Here is a 21,165-nt window from a genome sequence, read left to right on the forward strand (position 1 = left end):
TTTAAATTCATGTATGTTTTAATAGTATTAAATTAACTTAAATTACTTGATTTCTTTTCTTTTTAAATTCCACATTTGAAAACAATCTAATGAGGAGCAAAGAGTTCAAGACACACCACTGCAACATGAATTCCAAATGTTATTCCCCCCCTTCTTTAAAGTCAAATCTGTACAGCCAAGTAGTAGCAAAGAGTCTGTGGATTACTGTTCATACCATTCAGCAAAAGCCACCTGGACTGTCGCCCTGCACACAGCGCGCAAAAAGGACTCCCTCCTCCAGTGCTTAACTGTACGGATATAAGGACAAATTGGTCTTAACTAGAGCAGATATTCTGGTGTAAAAAAGTTGATTAGATTTTACGTTCCCTTTTAATTTTTATCCAGTGGTTCCCCTCCTTCTTGTACAAAATATTACAATATTTTTATATATATTTACATAAGTCTTCGCACAGCTAGAAAACTGTAATCGTATCTATCAGGCTTGGCAATCATCTTTTCATCTGAACATGATCTGGGGATTTAAAAGATTGCTGCTTTCATAGTTTATCTGATCTGTTTAAGGAGTCTGCAAAATGGCCGTTTCTTTTTCTTGAGCAAACTGAGCCTTAATTAAAAAACCAAGTCAACAACAAAACAGGACCACAACCAACATCAATCATTTCCCAGCTGCCACCACCAAGCTGAGAACAGGCAGTGCCTGTCTGGAACCCAAGACCACCACATTTCCTGACTGAGGGCATCTTTGCTCCCCAATAAGGGCAGCCAATTGGGGATGTGTTTAAATTCTTGGTGATTTCCTTCCATACCCTGACAGGATTTTTCATTCATATCCTTTTTTTTTCTTTTTTTACTTTCCTTTTTTTCCCTTTTTTTACTTTTTGGACCCAGGTCAGGGTGAGAAAAAAACCACCAAAACTTCAGAGAGACAGTATCTTTATGGCTTATGGTTCAACTCCCTGCCTTGTGACAAAATGAAGTATACAGACGGAAAAACGCAGAACTTGTCAGATGAACACCCTGGAACAGACCAGATGCAGCAGCCACGTCTGCTTCCTGCGTCAGGAGGGACTGCCAAACCTAATTCCCAAAGCGTGCCAACACGTGTAAAGGCGATAAAAAAGAACACAGGGGAGTGGACAAGGGAAACAACTCGCCAGGAGAACAGTAAAGACTTCCCTAGTAGCTTTCAATCCACTTTGCAAACCCTCTTTCCACCATGGTCCGGTTTATGGACACCAACTGAAAGAAAAAGGAACATGACAATTACCACATGATAGGAGAGCATCTTAGTGCATTTAACTTCTGGCCATTTGCAACATACAGGAGCTGAACAAGGAAGGAGAAGGGTGGTGTAGGAATAAGACTGCTGAGTATGTCCCTGATAACCAGCATCACAAGTAGGACTTGCGGGGGTATGTTATTTTCCCCTTCCCTGACAGCCCCTGTAGTCTCTTCCTGTTTTCTGCTTCTTCTCCTTCCCGCTTACATGCTAGCCTACAATTATCAGCCTGCTTCATCTTTGGCTTTTCCTCCCCCAGAGTAGCCTCTCCAGTTGTCTGGGGTGCCAAATAGTCCAAGGCAGGGCTAGTCAACCTGTGGTCCTCCAGATGTTCATGAACTACAATTCCCAAGAGCCCCTCCCAGCAAACGCTGGCAGGGGCTCATGGGAATTATAGTCCATGGACATCTGGAGGACCACGGGTTGACTACCCCTGGTCCAAGGAACCCACAAGGACTCACTTGCTCCTCTGGTCCCCGCCACATACCATTCCCTCTTTCCTGCCGCTCCTGTTTCCCGGACTCCTTGTCTCCTTCTCAGCCCCTCACTAGCCTTCTTCGTATCTGCCTCCCATCCTCAGCTATAGTTATTATTTGCTGAATTCATTCATACCCCACCTTTCTCCTCAGTGGGGACCAGAGTAGCTGAAATCCTTATCCTCTCGGCCTTTTTATCCCAATAAAAACCTTGTGAGGGCCCACATGCCTTTACAACACAGTCCCCAGGCACAGCACGTTTTAAAAGTTTACTCTAACATTTTTACACCAGCATTGTGTGTGTGGGGGGTCCAGGGACACAGCCACCAAAGCACAGAGACAAGGACAGGAGAAACTTGCAGGAATATTCTGCTTCTAAAAGCCTCATTTCAAAAGATGGAGATAAGTTTCTAACTCTTTGGCAACATAGGGGAGCAATCCATATTGATCCAAAAGCGATTAAATCATGGAATTTCAGCGCAGGACATTATGAGGGAGACCGGAACGGCAGGCTACGTGGAGATCTCCCTGGTAGCCTATTGGGTGGGTCGGCCCGTGAAGCTCACAAGAAACAGGAACGTGATACCTTCACAGGTTATGTCCCTCCCAATTCCTCAACATAGGAGTACAGATTTACTGAATCTACATGCATTACCCTAACCTAATAACTACAGTCAAATTTCTGGGCACAGATAGAGTTCTTTCATCCCCATGCTCTTTCCAGCTGTACACCTACCTCATCTCCTATCATACTCCACAGCTGAATTAGAGGCAATCCCGTCACGGTGTCATAATTTGTAACCTGGGAAGACAGATACCAATTAGCCCCATTAACAAATGGGTCATTTCAAATAAGGAGCATGACAGATGCATCCTGGTCTGCGCCTGTCTGGAACAGAAGGCCTAAGAAGAGGGCCAACATAATTCCCCCCCCCACCCACCCCCCTGCCATCTTCTCTCCAATGCCAAGGAAAATGCCTTTGGGAGAGCAGCCAGCCACAGCTGTGCCCAGGGCTCCTCTAGGCATAGACTGCTCCAAGAGCAACCACTGCCACCCTGCCCACCTGTGCCAGCAACGGCGTGCCTCTCGTCATTTCGCTGACTGCCGTGTCTGCTTCTGATGAAAAGTGATCTTCGTCTTTGATGCAATAGAGGGGGGAGAAAAGGGGGGAAAGTCATTCAGCCGAACCTAGCGTCAAGGCAATGTGACAGACAGGATGCTTGCAATAGTGCAGAGAACAGCACAATTCCCTTCCACCACAGTCCCATTTGCTTTCTGAACACCAACCTTTCCCTGTGCAGCAGGCATCCCTGCATGGGGAAAGCCTGAACGCCCAAGAAGCAGCCACAGGGTGCCTGGCCACCCTCTCTTGAGCTCTCCTGCTTCTGAAGGCAAATGACAGTGTGCGGCCTGACTCTATGCCTCACATCACACTTTAAATTCCTTAAATCAGCTCAAAGGCTGCAATACGTTTTTTTGTGCTCTCTCCCACAAAGGAATTCTGAGGCTCATTTGTTCAGGGAGAAATGGAAGTCAACTGCTGCAATTTGTTCATGCTTAGGGAGTTTAGTGACTCAATCATCGGAACTTGGAACAACACGACAAGACCCATCATCATGTCCTATTTTTTCCGTAGCATCCAGCATGATGAAGGATGCTGATGACCTCAAAAGCTTACACATTTACACGTCATCTGGTTGCTCCTCAGAGGAGCACTTAGCCCTACAATGGTACTACAATGCAAGTGGGAGACATAGTTTCACTTCTCCTTCCCTGTAACATGTGGGTTTGGGGGGGGGGCGCACTGGGGGAAGTGTAACATCCTCCAACCCTAGTGTTATTCTAACATCTATTGGAGCTCTGGCCTCCTCTGTGCTTCCTGGGCTGAGGTGTGAAGGCACCAGGGACTCTTCTCCATTAAGACTTTTCTTATAATTCTAATTAACAGCTTGCTCCCAACCAGGACTTTGGCATTTCATAAGAGCCCTTGAGTGCTTCTAACAACCTGGATTGCCTGCTAAGGTTGCTCTGGGGAGGAATCAGGGTGGCCATGAGACATTTCTACATTCCCTGATCTCCCTCATTATAGCTGCTCAGGGGTGTGAGCGAGCCAACCGGCCCCATCTTATTCGACTCACAAAAACTCAACTGCCTCCTTGAGTAGTTTGTGTGAGCTCTGTGCAGATCCATCCATCTACAACCCCAAATCCTCTGGCCAGATGCCATGATGGACGGCCTCAGCCATGAGGTGGAAGTAGTGGACACACTTGGTAGTAGCAACCATGTGATTTTGAAATTTGCAATTCTGGGAAAGAGAAAATTTTAACATAGTCATACGTATAGACTGGACTTCAGGAAAGCAGATTTTAACAGACTTAAAGGCATGTTGGGTAGAGTCCTGTAGTCAGACAGACTTAAAGAGATGGGAGTCCAAGAGGGCTGGGAGTTTCTTCAAAGTGAAATACTGAAGGCTCAATCACAAACAACTCCCTTGAGAAGAAAACATGGAAGGAGCCTAAGGATGCTAAGGTGGCTATATAAAGAGCTGTCAAAGGATTTGAGGAACAAAAAAGAGTCATTTAGGAAATGGAAGGAAAGCCTTATTACCAATGATGAGTATTAACAAATAACCAATATTTAGAATCATAGTCCAACCATGAATCTAGTCTAACCATGGGTCATCTAGTCCAACCCCCTGCACTATGCAGGACACTCACATCCCTATCGCTAATCTACTGTAACCTGCCACCCCTTTGCCTTCACACAATCATCCACTCCGTCAGATGGCTCTCCAGCCTCTGTTTAAAAATTTCCAGAGATGGAGAACCCACCACCTCCCGAGGAAGCCTGTTCCACTGAGAAACCGCTCTAACTGTCAGGAACTTCTTCCGGATGTTTAGATGGAATTTCTTTTGAATTAATTTCATCCCATTCGTTCTGGTCTGTCCCTCTGGGGCAAGAGAGAACAATTCTGCTCCATCCTCCATATGGCACCCTTTTAAATACTTGAAGATAGTTATCAGATCCCCTCTCAGTCATCTCCTCTCCAGGTCAAACAGACCAAGCTCCCCCAACCTTTCTTCATATGTCTTGGTCTCCAAACCCCTCACCATCTTTGTTGCCCTCGTCTGGACACGTTCCAGTTTGTCAACATCCTTCTTCAATTATGGTGCCCAAAACTGAACACAGGACTCCAAATGAGGCCAAACCAGAGCAGAGTAAAGTGGTACCATCACCTCCCGTGATCTGGACACGATACTCCGTTTGATACAGCCCCAAATCCCATTTACCTTTTTAGCCACTGAGTCACACTGCTGACTCATGCTCAATGTGTGGTCTACTAAGACTCCTAGATCCTTTTCGCACATGCTACTGCCAAGACAAGTCTCCCCCATCTTATATTGGTGTATTTGGTTTATCCTACCTAAATGCAGAACTTTACATTTGTCCATATTGAACTTCATTTTATTCAGTTTAGCCCACTTCTCGAGCCTCTCAAGATCATCCTGTATTCTGTTGCTGTCTTCAGTTGTGTTTGCTCCCCCTCCCCGTTTAGTATCATCTGCAAATTTAATAAGTATCCCGTCATCCAAATCATTTATATTGAACAACACAAGCCCAGGACAGATCCTTGGGGAACTCCACTTGTCACTCTTCCAAGAAGATTCTGAACCATTAACAAGTACCCTCTGGGTACGATTTGTCAACCAGTTATCAATCCACCTGACAGAATTAGGATCCATACCGCATTTTACCAACTTGTGAACAAGAATATCACGTGGAACCTTATCAAAAACTTTACTGAAATCCAGATAAACTATGTCCACGGCATTCCCCTGATCCAGCAGGGTAGTCACTTCCTTGAAAAAAGAGATAAGGTTGGGTCTGACATGACTTGTTCTTGCGAAACTCATGCTGAGTCTTAGAAATCACAGCTCTCAGTTCCAGCTGCTCAAGGACCGAATGTTTGATTATTTGTTCCAAAATTTTGCCAGCTACAGATGTCAAGCTGACAGGTCGATCTTCCTTTTTCCCGTTCTTGAAGATGGGGACAACATCTGCCCGCCTCCAATCGTCTGGCACCTCATCTGTTCTCCAAGAAGTGTCAAAAATAACGGACAGAGGTTCATAGATGACATCTGCAAGTTCTTTTAGTACCCTTGGATGCAATTCATCTGGCCCAGAAGACTTTGTTTCATTTAAAGAAACTAGGTGTTTGTGGACTGCTCCAATAGTGATCCTAGGCCACCATTCCCGTCCCCCGTGTTGTGTTACGTTTTTGCCACATTGATCACTATTTCTCTCACAAGAGAAGACTGAGGATAAATAGGAGTTAAGCAGTTCAGCCCTTTCTTCATCATCTGTTATAATTTCACTTTCTTGTCCTTACAGTGGTCCTATGGTGTCCCTATTCTTTTTCTTGCTCAAAATATAACTAAAGAAGCCTTTTTTGTTATGTTTAGCATTTCTTGCTAGCCTAAGCTCATATTGAGCTTTAGCTTTTCTAACACTCCCCATTCAATTATTGGGTATTTGTTTATACTCATCCTTGGTAAGAAGGTTTTCCTTCCATTTCCTAAATGACTCTTTTTTATTCCTCAAATCTTTTGACAACTGCTTATGGAGCCAACTTGGTTTCCTTAGGCTCCTTCCATCTTTTCTTCTCAAGGGAATTGTTTGTCAATGAGCCTTCAGTATTTCACTTTTAAGAGCGGAAGTATATAAATATCTTTATCACTGGTTCTTAAATAAAATTGAAAGAGCCATCTGGGTGGCGCTGTCCGGGTCTACACTCTGCTGTCCGGCCATTGGAATCCACAGGCAGTGGGCCAATCCAGGACGGCTCCTAGAGTGCCCGCCTCCCCAGCGTCCCAATCTGAAGGCACCCGCCTCCCCCAGCCGCGTGGCGCCGTTCGCCAAGCCTCACCACCACACACCTCCTGGCCGCTGCCGGCTCCGCTTGGCCGACTCGCCTCCTTGCAGACTACAGGGCGCTGCATGGCCCCCCGCCACAGAGCCACACGCTCCACACATACCTCGCCCGCCCTGCCCTGCAGCACGCCACGGGGCCTCTGCCTTGACCGAGCCCTTCCCACCTGCGAAGCCACGCCTCCCTCTGCTTGCCTGCCGGCGGGACAGGCCCTCCTGATGGCCCTTGCTGCCAGGGCCACGCTCCCTGGCCTCTTGCTGCTGGTGAGGACGCACCGCAACCACTGCGACTGCCTGGCCACCCGACCACTAATACAGCCCCTCGTGCGCCCGCTGCCGCTCGCCCACCTTCCCGACGGCCTGGTCGCGAATGACCTCCTCGCCGCCGATGTCAACTCCAGTACCGCCCCCCCTTAGCCCGCTCTACCTACCGCTGCCTGCTAGTGCCCATTGCTTCCTGAATGCAATGGGCTTTGCTGTCAACAAACAAACAAACAAACAAACAAACAAACAAACAAGCAAGCAAGCAAGCAAGCAAGCAAGCAAGCAAGCAAGCAAGCAAGCAAGCCCAAATGCCACCTAAGCCCTGAGTTACCTGGAAGGGGCACGATGTTGTCCAACAGGACTTCAGCTCCTTGGAAAGGGAGCGTGACAAAGTCTGACCTTTAAAACACACAAAAAACACCTAGTGTGAGGCACTGCCATGAGTTGCAGGCAAGAGTGTGTGCTGTGACACATGGGTACAGTTCCTGCTCCTCTAAGACACTTCTAGCTGTGTGACAGAATTCTCCTGCTGTACCTGGGGTGGAGATTCTCAAAAACAGCAGGAGAGATTAATGGGGGGGGGGGGGGGGCTCCTGAAAGAGGTAAAAATTACTCCTTTCCTCCCACTAGCCTGGATCCTAGCCATATGTTGTAGTGATACCTTTCAAAAGTGGTCCTATGCATTTGATGCAATCATCTGACTGCATGAAGGGCATGGTAGTGCTTTTGGAATCTAGAGAGACCCCCTCCCTCCCCCACTTCAGGCAAGCCAATATTATCCCCTGTGACAGATGGGAACGCTGGCCTAAGGCTTTTCTGGTGGGTTTCGAACCACTTCTTGTAAGAGGGAGGTCCTAGTGGGGCAAAGTCACAGTCCCTCAGCAGCTGCTCTTTGGTTGGAATGAGTTTTGTCCTGAGCTTGGGGCAGGGCTTCTTTCCCTGGGACTTAAATGGATGTGTGGTTTCTCTGAGGACAGGGAGCTCTTACCCTTGCCTGGAGAAGAGTAAGGCTACTCCAGAAGAGCGTTTAGTTTAGTCTCTTGGCCTGGCTAGTCCTGGGAGTGGGGCGTGTGGAGATGGGGGAGGGGAGCAGACAGCCACTGACTGGGCAGGCAGCTCAGGCAAGCAGGCAGAAAGAAGGGGGGAGCACAGGACCAGTGGAAGGATGGAGACAGTGGGCTGGGATTTTCCCTGCCCTACTCCTCTTTATCTCAGGTGATGCCAAGGAAGGCACTACTCTGGCTGGCTGTTCAGCTGTCTTCTTTTAGGTCTGGGTTCTATAGCCTGCCTGGTGAGCTCCCTGGTTACCAAGTTTTAGAGTCCCTTTTGGTGGCACTAAACCGCAAACACAAGTCTTTAAACACTTACAGGAACTCTTCCAGCTGAAATCCAACACTGGGAAAGGATCCTGGTTCAGTAACAGAGCATCAGAGAGAAGTTCCCAGGTTCAAATCCCAGCATCTCCAGTTTATGAGATCAGGCAGGTGATGTGAAAAACCTTGACCTAAGACCCTGGAGAGCAGCTGCCTGCCAGAGTAGACAATGCTGACCTCAATGGGCCAAGGGTCTGATTCAGATCAAGTCAGCTTCATATGTTTGCTTTAAACTAAGGTAAAAAGGTAAAGGTATCCCCTGTGCAAGCACCAAGTCATGTCTGACCCTTGGGGTGACGCCCTCTAGCGTTTTCATGGTAGACTCAATATGGGGTGGTTTGCCAGTGCCTTCCCCAGTCAGTACCGTTTACCCCCCAGCAGCAAGCTGGGTACTCATTTTACCGACCTCGGAAGGATGGAAGGCTGAGTCAACCTTGAGCCGGCTGCTGGGATTGAACTCCCAGTCTCATGGGCCTTGCCACTCTGCGCCAAAAGTGGCTCTTTTGCTTTAAACTAGGGTGCATTTAATAGACTAGATTGTTTAAGTAACTGCTACTTGCATTTTTGAAAGCCAGGACATCTTTTCTTAACTGAAACAAGACTCCCCTCCCACTTACATAGAGGATCAGGATAGAAGAGTTCTGCAGCCTCTGAGTACCAATTTTAAGGAGACGAGGCAATCTCCTCTACAGGAAACTCATTGTGACAACAGCAGTGATCAAATGGAGTCCCATCCTGCTCACCTGATCTGCCGGAGCACATTGATTTTGACTCTTTCGTATCCACCGTAGTCCACGTATCTGATCTCCACTTCACTGGAGTCTTTGAAGTAGCCAACGACTTGCGCTCGCCACCAGGCACCATCCACGCCAGGCGCAGCACAGACCACGCCAACTGCAGAAGGACCGTTGAAAGAGAACCCATCAGCACACCTGCTCCCCAAAAGAAGCAGACTCTGCCAGCTGGTGCCTGGAAGCTGCAAGCAGTCAGGAGGACACAAGGCCACCAAGAGGGAAGTACTCCATGGGGGGGGAATCAAAACCAGGACCACAACACATTTGTTATTACTGTAGTTATATACTCAAGCGGGTTGTCCTTGAGGCTCTCCCAAGGTTTTAGAAAGAAAACACGAGGATTTGCTTCTTGAAATGCTGAAACCCCAGAAAAACTGTTTTTTTCCTGCACAAAGAAAAATGGGATATACAACCTTATCCATCCATCCATGGTTCCTCTGTATATTTGCAAAACAGCCTGGGAAGTGGAACATGTCTGGGGGTCCGAGTTGGAATAGGGTCAATCAAGGTGCAGCCAGCTTTGATACTAATATATTAATAAGAGTAAATATGCATGCCTTCAACTTGAAGGTCTGGCTATCCCCCAAGCAAAACCAAAACCAAAAAAGGAACACAACCCAACCTTAACAGGTAGGAACTCAGAAGATGAGCTGTACGATAAAATAATGTAAAACTTGGTTATTTATTATAGTGCACAATTAAAAACAGAATAAAAACTTCATAAAAACTATACAGAACTAACAGCACATAAGACCAAACGCATCTATATCTATAGCTGTATCTATATTTTGTTGTTGTTAGGTGCGAAGTCGTGTCCGACCCATTGCGACGCCATGGACAATGACCCCCCAGGCCTTCCTGTCCTCTACCATTCCCCGGAGTCCATTTAAGTTCACACCAACTGCTTCAGTGACTCCATCCAGCCACCTCATTCTCTGTCGTCCCCTTCTTCTTTTGCCAACTCTATGATATATACTTTTTTTCTGACGCACATGAGATACACTCTCAGCACAGAATTATATAATAGCGAAGAATGGTGAGCCTAGCGTATATCATAGGAGGTGGTCTCCAAAAAGGATAAAATGTACATATATTGGTCGGAGCCATAATTTACAGATCCCCATTCAACCACTCAGCTACACTTTATAAAGAGTTTAATATAGATATTTTTATATAGTGTATTGTCACAGTTCTGACCACTGAGGAAGACCCAGTAGGGTCAAAACGCGTTTGGTCTTATGTGCTGTTAGTTCTGTATAGTTTTTATGAAGTTTTTATTCTGTTTTAATTGGGCACTATAATAAATAATTAACAAGTTTTACACTATTTTATTGTACAGCTCAACTTCTGAGTTCCTTCCTATCCCCCAAGCAAACCAGGCTGTGTGTTCCCCAAGGGTCCGACCTACACTCCGGCAGCCCCCTCTCTGAGAGACCCCCTCGGAAGTTGGTTTTGTTCTTGTTTCCCAGGGGAGGCCGGAACCAGAAGACATTCGGGATTCTATGGAAGTCCAATCTTCGCCAAATACAGAAAGCGATTAGAGAGCAAGAAGGGGGGGGGGGTTATCTGCACAGCTGAACTATGCCACTCAATACTATTGACAACTGGCATATGGAGAGTCCCACAGCCTTGACAATGGCTGTTGTGAGTCTGTTTATTAGGAGGTGGCACACGCATGACAAGTCATAAATACAATTGTTCTAGCACCCCAACATAGGTTTGTATAATTCTTCCCCCTCTGCTTTCTTCTTTCCCAGCTTTTGCATTTTTTAAAAAGAGCCACACTGGATTCTGTACTGCACCACATCAGCCTCTGGAACCAGTGACTGCACACCCCTACCACAAGACCAATTCTACATTTTGTTGACTGGTCAAAAACACTTAGCTACACTACAGCTTTCTCTGCAGCCAAAACAGTGATCCGTGATGATAATGTTCTCTCCTTTCTACTTGTTGCTATGGTATGGCTGTGGCCAGGAACTTATTTAGAAGACCATGGAAACATTCAGTTGACTTAGGCCTGTTATATCTTAATCTTTGCTATTTTGTATTGTACCTCTGACCTTTTGTAATAAAAGGAAAGAATTCATGCCAATCAACCACTAAAGATTGTTGGTCTTCCATTTACAACAAGGTTCTGCTCCTCTGTGACATCCCAAGTCCGCTGATGGGAAGAAGCAATGCAGACAGGGATCAGAGAAAAAAGAAGTGCCCTGTGACTGTGGTCTGATACTGAGGAATCTAGTTCAGAAAAGGCTTCTATTCCACACAAATGTGACGGAGTGAGAGTTCAACTATGCAACAGGCAGGCCTCAGCTTGCTGATGTGGAAACATCTATAGCTGTGGCCTGGGAGGAACTGCAATGCCACACGGACATGATGCTGTGTGTCGCCCCCCCCCCCCACAAACAGCAGAGGAGCACCCCCCCAGCAGAGCGAGAATGGTACTCCTGCTCCTTGACCAGGAGGGGTGGTGCTGCTGTCCCTGCCCCTCCAGTTGGGGGGAGCTAGAAGGGAAAGGGGGCTTTCCCTCATGCTCTGCGAGTTAAGCTTTGCAACTACTACTGCAACAATTTGTGGGGCAGGCTCAGGCAACACCAGGTTGGTCTGAAGCAGCAGGACAACATTTGAGTGCAGGGGTATCTTGAAGCTCAGCAATATTTCATTCAAGGCAAGAGCTTTCCTGGACATAGGCTTCTGCCCAGCCATTGACAGGTAGAGGGAGGAGGGGGGAGGAAATGAGGAATAGAAGAAGAGTTGGCTCTTATATTAAGGTGACCAGATTGTCCCACTTTTGGAGGGACATCTGGGGGTACCTGGCAAATTGTACTCATGTTGAAATTCAAATATATATATTACAATACTATTTTTGCGTTCTATGCATTCTATGAAACTTTTTGTTGCTCCATATAGACCACATTTTTAATCAAGACCCGCCCCCCCCAGTCAATGGTGTCCTGCTTTACCAATGTTAAAATCTGGTCACCTTATCTTATATTCCACTTTACCCAAAGGAGTCTCAGAGTGGCTTCCAGTCGCCTTCCTTTCCTCTCCCCACCACAGACACCCTGTGAGGTGGGTGAGGCTGAGAGAGCCCTGATATTCCTGCTCGGTCAGAACAGCTTTATCAGTGCCGTGGTGAGCCCAAGGTCACCCAGCTGGCTGCATGTGGGGGGGCGCGGATTAGAAGTCCGCACTCCTAACCACTACACCAAACTGGTTGGAAGAAAGGGAGGGGAAAAGATGGAGGAGAAAGAAAAACAGATGGGGGAAAGAGGAAGGAGAGGGGAAGAAAGAAGGAAGGAGAGATGGAGGTGAAGGAGAACAGAGCAAAGACAGAAGAACGAGGAGGAGGGAGTGACCAGGGAGAGAAGACAGACAGATGAGGGGCAAAAGAGTGACAGGGAAGGGAGACACAACTGACAGAGTTTTATTAGCTTGTTTGATGTTTCCATATGTCAGGATCAGTCCCCTGATCTCGGCCATGGTGGTTTCAAGCTGACTAGAGAGACTCCATCTTTGTGTGTGTGTACCCTCTTTTGTTTTATGACTCTGCAGCTGCTCTTTGAACCTCTATCCCCCTTTGATGGCCCTGAGCTTTTTCACACTGCATTCTCCCCTGCTGTGATACTCTGTTGCAAGTACCCCTGTAAACATCTTATCTGCCAAGAGAGGCCTCGATTCTACCAAGGCCGCGGAGCCAGGGTGGGTCTGGCAGGAAGCCCAGGATGGCACCTGGCGGGGGGGGGGGGGGGGGAGATTCCTCCCTGGGAACTGGGGACCATTTGGGCGGGAGGATTGTATTGATAACTGCTTGCCTATCCTATATCGAGCAGTCTCGACTTCAGATGCTAGAGTGATCAGAACTACTTCCAATTAAAGCTTCCTTTTAAACCAGAAGCCTTGTTGTGAGTCTGTCTGCCCCTTTGGCACCATATAATCTTTATTTTATTGATTTATTTCTCCTATTTGTTGGGCGCTGCTTCCAGTCAGGTGGTTCATGGAGGCTAGCAAAGATAAAAATAAAAACTCCCATCCCTCCCATGCCAGTCAAACCCTCCCTCTCCCCCCCCCCCCCGATTGTACAATAATGATGGTGGGCTTATAGTGATGACCATAAGAGACTCCAGACACACGAACCCATTTGCTGATAATGCAGGATCTCTGTGATCCACCTTGCCTCAACCAAAGGCCTGGACCTCTGCCCTGTGAAAACTACTTCGCTCCATCAGGACACTCAGCTCTTCTGGGAGCTCATTCCACCAGGCCAGGGCCAGGCAAATTTCGCGACAATCTGATTTTCACAATTTTTAAAAATTCTCACAGCTACCCTATAAGGTAGAACGCTGCATATAAAGTGAGAGATGGGAACCTTTCTTCTCCTGACATCCACCGAGACAGTTTACAGTCAAGAAGTCTTAAGCAGCGACCTCTTAGGCCACAGTTCATTCTCTAAGACTATGAGGAGCTCAATGTCCACCAAGGCTCCGCCATGTTTCCTTCATCGGAGGTCAGTAAAACCACATTGCCAGACACTTACCTTCCACGGGTGTTGGCATGGTTGGAATTCCAGGCTGGGAATAACAGAGATACATCTGCTCATCTAAGCTACGCAGAACGTGAAACGTGGGATGCGTGTGCTGCTGTACAAAGAGATGCCCAGCATTGACTTGGTTTACCACAATGACTTCCACGGTTACTCCATCTGGAAGCATGAGCTAACACAGAGAAAGAAAACTGGTGTACTTCCCAATTATACAGTACAGACATGCGCAAGGGCTTGCAGGAGATGGAAAACACAGAACATCATTTTGCCCCCTGGAAAGCTCCTATGTGTCCCCTCCTTACCCACCCCCTCTCCAAGCAGCCACTCTGTGATTGCTGCCACCAACCCAGCAGGAACCTGGTCAAGGTTTCTCCAAAGTCTACACATGTGCAAGTGCTGCAACCATCCCATTTTATCTACCATTCCAGATGTTTTTGTTATAGGACCCTAAATGGTAGTTGCAGCTGGCCACATTGCACAGCCCTGGAGCCTGGTTAGAATCATAGAATCATAGAGTTGGAAGGGGCCATACAGGCCATCTAGTCCAACCCCCTGCTCAACGCAGGACTAGCCCTAAGCATCCTAAAGCATCCAAGAAAAGTGTGTATCCAACCTTTGCTTGAAGACTGCCAGTGAGGGGGAGCTCACCACCTCCTTAGGCAGCCTATTCCACTGCTGAACTACTCTGACTGTGAAAAACTTTTTCCTGATATCTAGCCTATATCGTTGTACTTGAAGTTTAAACCCATTACTGCGTGTCCTCTCCTCTGCAGCCAGTAGAAACAGCATCCTGCCCTCCTCCAAGTGACAACCTTTCAAATACTTAAAGAGGGCTATCATGTCCCCTCTCAACCTCCTTTTCTCCAGGCTGAACATTCCCAAGTCCCTCAACCTATCTTCATAGGGCTTGGTCCCTTGGCCCCAGATCATCCTCGTCGCTCTCCTCTGTATCCTTTCAATTTTATCGACGTCCTTCTTGAAGTGAGGCCTCCAGAACTGCACACAGTACTCCAGGTGTGGTCTGACCAGTGCCGTATACAATGGGACTATGACATCTTGTGATTTTGATGTGATGCCTCTGTTGATACAGCCCAAAATGGCATTTGCCTTTTTTACCGCTGCATCACACTGCCTGCTCATGTTTAGTTTACAATCCACAAGTACCCCAAGGTCTCGTTCACACACAGTGTTACCTAGAAGCGTATCCCCCATCCAGTAGGCATGCTTTTCATTTTTCTGACCCAGATGCAGAACTTTACACTTATCTTTATTAAATTGCATCTTGTTCTCATTTGCCCATTTGGGGCAGCTAATTCTATGGCTTTGTTTCCAACACCAGCCAGCAGGTCAAAACAGCACACAACTTGGGAGAACTGGCTGCTGTAAAGTAAGAGCAAAAAGGCTGCATCCCAGAGGATATGCAGAAGCGAGATTTGCTCCAAGGCAGAAGCGGACCAGTGTTTCTATCACAAGAGCAGGCAGACGTGTTTCCCCTTGCCTCTCTCTCCTCACTTTGTGCTTTCCCCAAAACCTTTGGTACCTTGGAACCTTATTTAAAACCAGGATGCACATTTCACTTTATTAAACACAGACCCAGGATTTATTCAAGTAGCTCACACACCCATGTGCACAAGCTCACAGAGAATCCAGGACCTCTCTGTATCTTTCTGCACACCTAGGCTGACCTTGAGAAGTGGGTGAGGAACTAATTTAAGGCAACCAGAGTACTTACCCAAGAAGTCATTGGCAGAGAATGCAGGGGCAGCATGGGAGGGGGAAGAGCATAGACGTTGGTGAGGCTTAAATCTTTGAACTTCTTGCCAATCATACTCAAGGCTTTGTCAACATTTTGCTGGGAGCCTAAGCAGAAGAGAGAAGCCATGATTATGGCATAAGTCTAAGCCTAGAAAGTCAAGATCAGATTCTGCCACACTAGCCTTACATTTGAGTACAGCCTTACTGAAAGGCAGGTCACAGACAGGGAGATCTGAACTAGCCCAAGTACGTGTGTGGTAGAGATGGGATGTAAACCCAAACACTCCTGATCTAGACCACCATGCTGGCCTTTCAGTTATTAACTCCACTAGTTCACCCTCCCCCCTCCCCATAAGAGTTCTGGGTAACATACACCCATTTTATCCTTTTTTTTCTCACAATAGTCCTGTAAGGTGGGTTAGGATGAGGTAGCCTAGGCCAGGGGTAGTCAACCTGTGGTCCTCCAGATGTTCATGGACTACAATTCCCATGAGCTCCTGCCAGCAAACGCAGGAATTGCCTAGGACATCCAGAGAGCCAGTTTGGTGTAGTGGTTAGGAGTTTGGACTTCTAATCTGGCATGCCGGGTTCGATTCTGCGCTCCCCCACATGCAGCCAGCTGGGTGACCTTGGGCTCGCCACGGAACTGATAAAATTATTCTGACCAGGCAGTGATCTCAGGGCTCTCTCAGCCTCACCCACCTCACAGGGTGTCTGTTGTGGGGAGACGAAAAAGGAAGGCGACTGTAAGCCGCTCCTCCTCCTCCTTCCCCTCCTTCTCCTTCTTCTTAGTAGCAAAGTGGAGTTTTGAATCTAGTTCTCCCTAATTCTAGAGAGGCGCTAACCAGTGTTAACACACTGACTCAAGATAATTTTAAGCTTTGGTACACATGTACACGTCTTCAGATACAGTGAAACAAGATGTCCTCGACCATTACATATAGCAGAGAGAGGGGGGAGAGCAGGGTAGGGTGGGGGTTAGTTGCCAGGAAGGACTAGTCAAGATGCATAAATAACCAGTTGATTATAACTGGATTAAGTTAGTTGGAAAGATCTGTGAATAGCAGTAAATCAGCATACAAAAACAAAAAACAAACAGATGTGAGAACTGAGTTTGAGTCCAGTTGCCACTCCAATACCAAAAAAGTTTGTCTGAACTTAAGCTTTGTTGGTCTTAAAGGGGCTGATGGACTCACTTAGTTCTCATATCTGTTGTTAACTCTTTAGTTGTATTTATTGCTGTTATCTTGACTTTAATTAGACCTTCCTGGCAACCAACCTCCACCCCTACATGCACTGTCTGTAGGAATGCTTCAATGGAGTGCACATCTATGCATGTGAAGTTTCTCAGTTCTTGCCTATACCTAGAATCAAACTTTGTTGGTCTTGGAAGTGCCACTGGACTCAAACTCAGTTCTTACATCTCTTTGCTAACTCTTGTATTTGTATGCTAATTCACAGCTATTCACAAATTTTTACCAACTACTTAAACCAATCTCAGATATAATCTCCCAGTTACTTATGCATCTGGACTAGCCCTTCCTGGCAACTAACTCCTCTACCCCACCCACCCTCCCTCCCTCCCTCTCCCCCTCCCCCTCCCCCCCTCTCTCTCTATATATAGAATAGTTGAGGAAGTCTTGTTTCCCTGTATCTAAAAAGTGTGCATGCCTGAAGAAATGTGAATGCTTATACCTATGATAAAACTTTGTTAGCCTGGGCCCGAACTTTGCTCTGCGGCTTCTGTCCAATACAGCAGCTCAATTGAATCAATAGTTGGTGGGATATTCCACATCTTACAAAGGATGACAGCTGTATTTCGGTCGTGCTCTAATCTTCATTTTCAGGACTTGAGGTAACCCAAAACTATTGGGGGGGGGCACACACAAGGGAATGCAGTAACCAGATCAGTTTATATCTTCCTTTATGATTTGGGCATGCATGGCTGCTAAAATATACTGGAAGATTCATGCTAGTCAGAATGCCCTGCCGATTTTGGTGCAGATCTGGCGCATTACAATAAAGTCGTTGAACTAGCTGAACTTCTAGCTAGACAAAATTCTCGAGGGAACCATCCCACCTCACCTTCTATATGACAGATCTGGAAGTCCTGGGCGTAAGAAACCGTTGAAATGTAGATCTTGGCACCAGATGCTTGTTTCAGGAAGCTCACGTACCTTCCCTGCTTCCCAATCAGCCGGCCAACTAAATGCTACAGGAGAAGGACACACAGAAGTCACTACATAAATCTGAAATGGCCACCACCGTGGCTGGACACCGCATACTACTCAACATCAAAACTAGCAGGGAAATGAAGTTATTCCTTGAGACAGATGGTGGCAATAATCCGACCTACAGCTTCCACCATATAAATCAGTTCTAAAGACTCAAAGTTACTGTTCTTGAAACACTGTTATCTCCAAACAAACAGTAAGCTCCATGGCTATCAGAGGGGAGACCGATTGATGGCTTCAGATGGCTCTTGTTAACTGAAGTGGACCAACTGCTGGGGTCAGTGAGAGCCGACACTTGCCCCTTAGATCCTTGTCCATCCTGGCTGCTCAAATCGGGTGGAAGACGGATAGGAGGCCCTTTCAGCCTATCCCTGACATTGGGTGAGTACGTCAAAGGGCTTAAGGAGGCAGTGGTTCGTCCTCTCCTGAGAAAAATATCGCTGGACTCGTGGGACCCTGCCAACTACTGCCTGGTTTCATAGAATAGAATCATAGAGTTGGAAGGGGCCATACAGGCCATCTAGTCCAACCCCCTGCTTAACACAGGATCAGCCCAAAGCATCCTAAAGCATCCAAGAAAAGTGTGTATCCAACCTTTTGCTTGAAGATGCATTTGGCGTTTCTGGGGAAGGTAGTGGAGTGGGCCATGATGGACCAGCTCCTGGCATTTTTGGAGGAAACTTTGGCCCTAGATCCATACCAGTCTAGTTCAGTCATCCTCATTCTTTTAGATCTGTCAGCTGCATTTGATGTGGTCGATCACAAGTTGCTGGCCCACCATCTCGCCGTGACTGGGATTAGGGGGACCGCACTGAAAGGCTGGCCTCCTTTCTCTGGAATTGATCTCAGAGGGTGGCAGCAGAGGAAGAAGTGTCTAATCCCTTGGCACGCCCTTGTGGGATTCCTCAGGGGGTGATAATCTTCCCTACGCTCTTTAACATCTATATGTGCCCTCTAACTCAGCTGATCTGGGGCTTAGGGTTGGGTTGTCACCAATATGCGGATGCCATCCAGCTCTACCTCCTGAGAGATGGCCAGCCGGACTCTCCCCCAGATACATTTGCCAGTTGTTTGGAAGCATTGGCTAGATGGCTCAGGCAGAGTCGTCTGAAACTCAAACCGTCCAAGACGAAAGTCCTGTGGCTGGGCAGAAGACGACTGGAACAGGCAGCGCATCTCCCTTGCCTGGATGGGGTGCAACTAACACCTGCACTGACCACCAGGAATTTGGGAATGATCTTTGATGCCTCACTTACCATGGAGGCTCAGATCCTGAATGTAGCTCATACTTTTCATCTTCGCCAAGCATGGTTTCTAGCACCCTACCTGTCCTCAGACCAGTTGGCCACAGTGATCCATGCAATGGCCACTTCCAGATTAGACTTCTCTAACTTGATCTATGCGGACCTACCCTTGTCTTTGACCCGGAAATTGCAGCTGGTACAGAACGCAGCTGCAAGGAGGGCCTTGAAGGGCCCATATGTTTCATGTATTGTTTATAAATTTAATGTAAACCGCCCTGAGCCTCCGGGGAGGGTGGTATAGAAATATAATAATAATAAATAAAATAAATAAATATTCAGCTGGTGTTGAGACAACTACAGTGGTTACTGATCTGCTTCCAGATCAAGTTCAATGTTTTGGTCTTGATCTTTAAGGCTATATGTGGCCTGGGTCCTACCTATCTGAGGGACCGCTTATCTGCTTATGTCCCCCACAGGGCTCTTCGCTTTGCGGGTAGGAATCTGCTGGCTGTCCCAGGACCTCAGGATATCCGCCTGGCCTCGCCCAGGGCCCCAAGGGCCTTTTTGACCCTGGCCCCAACCTGGTGGAATGAGCTCCTGGAAGATATGAGGGCCCTGACAGAGCTATCTAGGTTCCGCAGGGCCTGCAAGACAGAGCTCTTCCACCAGGCGTTTGGTTGAGCCCATGGGGGGGGGGAGGGTTTGACCGGAGTTACAAACTGGGGGTCCCGCCGTATCCTGTTTCCATCTTGAACACTGAAGAAAAAAACCCCAGAATTACATTAGCAGGATCATGCTATTGGTCCTTGGTTGGGATCAGCTGAGTGGGTTTGGGGAAATATTATTGAGTTGTACCACCATCTTTATAACTGGTTTTGATATTGTGGTCAATGTTATTTAATGTTTTAATGGAATTTTATGGGCTATATTTTTTTGCTTTATTCTGTAAGCCAGTGGTCCCCAACCTGCGGGCCGCGGCCCGGTGCCGGGCTGCAAAGGCCATGGCGCCGGGCCGCGGCTCCCTCTCCCCGCCCCCCCTGCAGTAAAAAACTTCCCAGGCCGCAAGCTTGCGGCTGGGAAGCTTCTTACTGCGGGAGGGCCGGGCCGCACCCGTGCAGGCCGTGCCTGCGCGGCCTGATCTGCGGGCACGACCCGCGGGTGCGGCCCAATCTGTGGGCGCGCCCCGTGGGCGCGGCCCGATCCGCGGGCGTGGTCCCCGCGGGCGCAGCCCGATGCCCTGCCGGTCCCCAGCCTAATAAAGGTTGGGGACCACTGCTGTAAGCCATCTCAGTGGCTTACTGGTGACCAGCAACAGCATGTTATTAAACCCAGTTTAAGCAATTTAGTAACAAATGAGGTTGGGGAACCTTTCCAGTCTAAACTGGTTGACCTCCAAAGACGTACATCCTCCAACCACAGCACTGGGAGAGAGGGAGAGCAGCCAGGGAAAAATCCAAAACTGAGTTCTAGAACATAGGCCAGGGTCAGGGAAGAGGTTATCAATCCAGAGTACAGGCAGCACGGTCAGGAACTAACTGACACATTGTTTCCCTATAGCCCCTCCCTCGTTTGCTGCTTTTATAACTCTCACTAAACACCTGCCAGCCACTTCAGCCTTACTCCTCCTCACCATTGATGTAGAGTTTCTGTCTTGCAGTTCCCTCCTTCTCTTCCTCCTGCACTATTTCCCCAGCTCTGGTAACAGGGGAGCTGAACTGGCAGCCAGAAAGCTCTCTGCGGACAACTCTGGGCACAGGGGCCATGGCACAGGTCCATGGCTGTGGATTTATAAATGATTTGGATATGGATGAAGGAACAGAGGGGGTGCTTATTAAATTTGCAGATGAAAACAGGAGAAGACAGAAAGAGAATACATGATGTTCCTGACAGGCTGGAAAACTGGGTTCACAGAATCACAGAATCATAGAGTTGGAAGGGGCCATAGAGGCCATCTAGTCCAACCCCCTGCTCAACGCAGGATCAGCCCTAAGCATCCTAAAGCATCCAAGAAAAGTATGTATCCAACCTTTGCTTGAAGACTGCCAGTGAGGGGGAGCTCACCACCTCCTTAGGCAGCCTATTCCACTGCTGAACTGTGAACATTTTCCCCCCTGATATCTAGCCTATATCGTTGTACTTGTAGTTTAAACCCATTACTGCACGTCCTCTCCTCTGCAGCCAATGGAAACAGCATCCTGCCCTCCTCCAAGTGACAACCTTTCAAATACTTAAAGAGGGTTATCATGTCCCCTCTCAACCTCCTTTTCTCC

At 47.6% G+C, this 21,165-nt stretch overlaps 1 protein-coding gene across 1 annotated transcript in view; it reads right to left on the reverse strand.

Annotated features, from left to right (window-relative positions):
• The window catches only part of AKAP1 (A-kinase anchoring protein 1), a 103,999-nt gene continuing 82,834 nt past the window's right edge, over nt 1-21,165 (reverse strand). The window contains exons 4-11 of the mRNA XM_077311130.1: nt 17,503-17,629; nt 15,395-15,522; nt 13,657-13,834; nt 9,066-9,216; nt 7,281-7,348; nt 2,820-2,893; nt 2,492-2,557; nt 1-1,239 (exon numbers count right to left, since the gene is read on the reverse strand). Coding sequence (XP_077167245.1) covers nt 1,177-1,239; nt 2,492-2,557; nt 2,820-2,893; nt 7,281-7,348; nt 9,066-9,216; nt 13,657-13,834; nt 15,395-15,522; nt 17,503-17,629 — 855 coding nt within the window. The 3' untranslated portion in view covers nt 1-1,176. The remainder of the gene's footprint in view (nt 1,240-2,491; nt 2,558-2,819; nt 2,894-7,280; nt 7,349-9,065; nt 9,217-13,656; nt 13,835-15,394; nt 15,523-17,502; nt 17,630-21,165) is intronic.

Source organism: Paroedura picta, chromosome 15, assembly GCF_049243985.1.
Source record: "Paroedura picta isolate Pp20150507F chromosome 15, Ppicta_v3.0, whole genome shotgun sequence".
Taxonomy (NCBI): Eukaryota; Metazoa; Chordata; class Lepidosauria; order Squamata; family Gekkonidae; genus Paroedura; species Paroedura picta.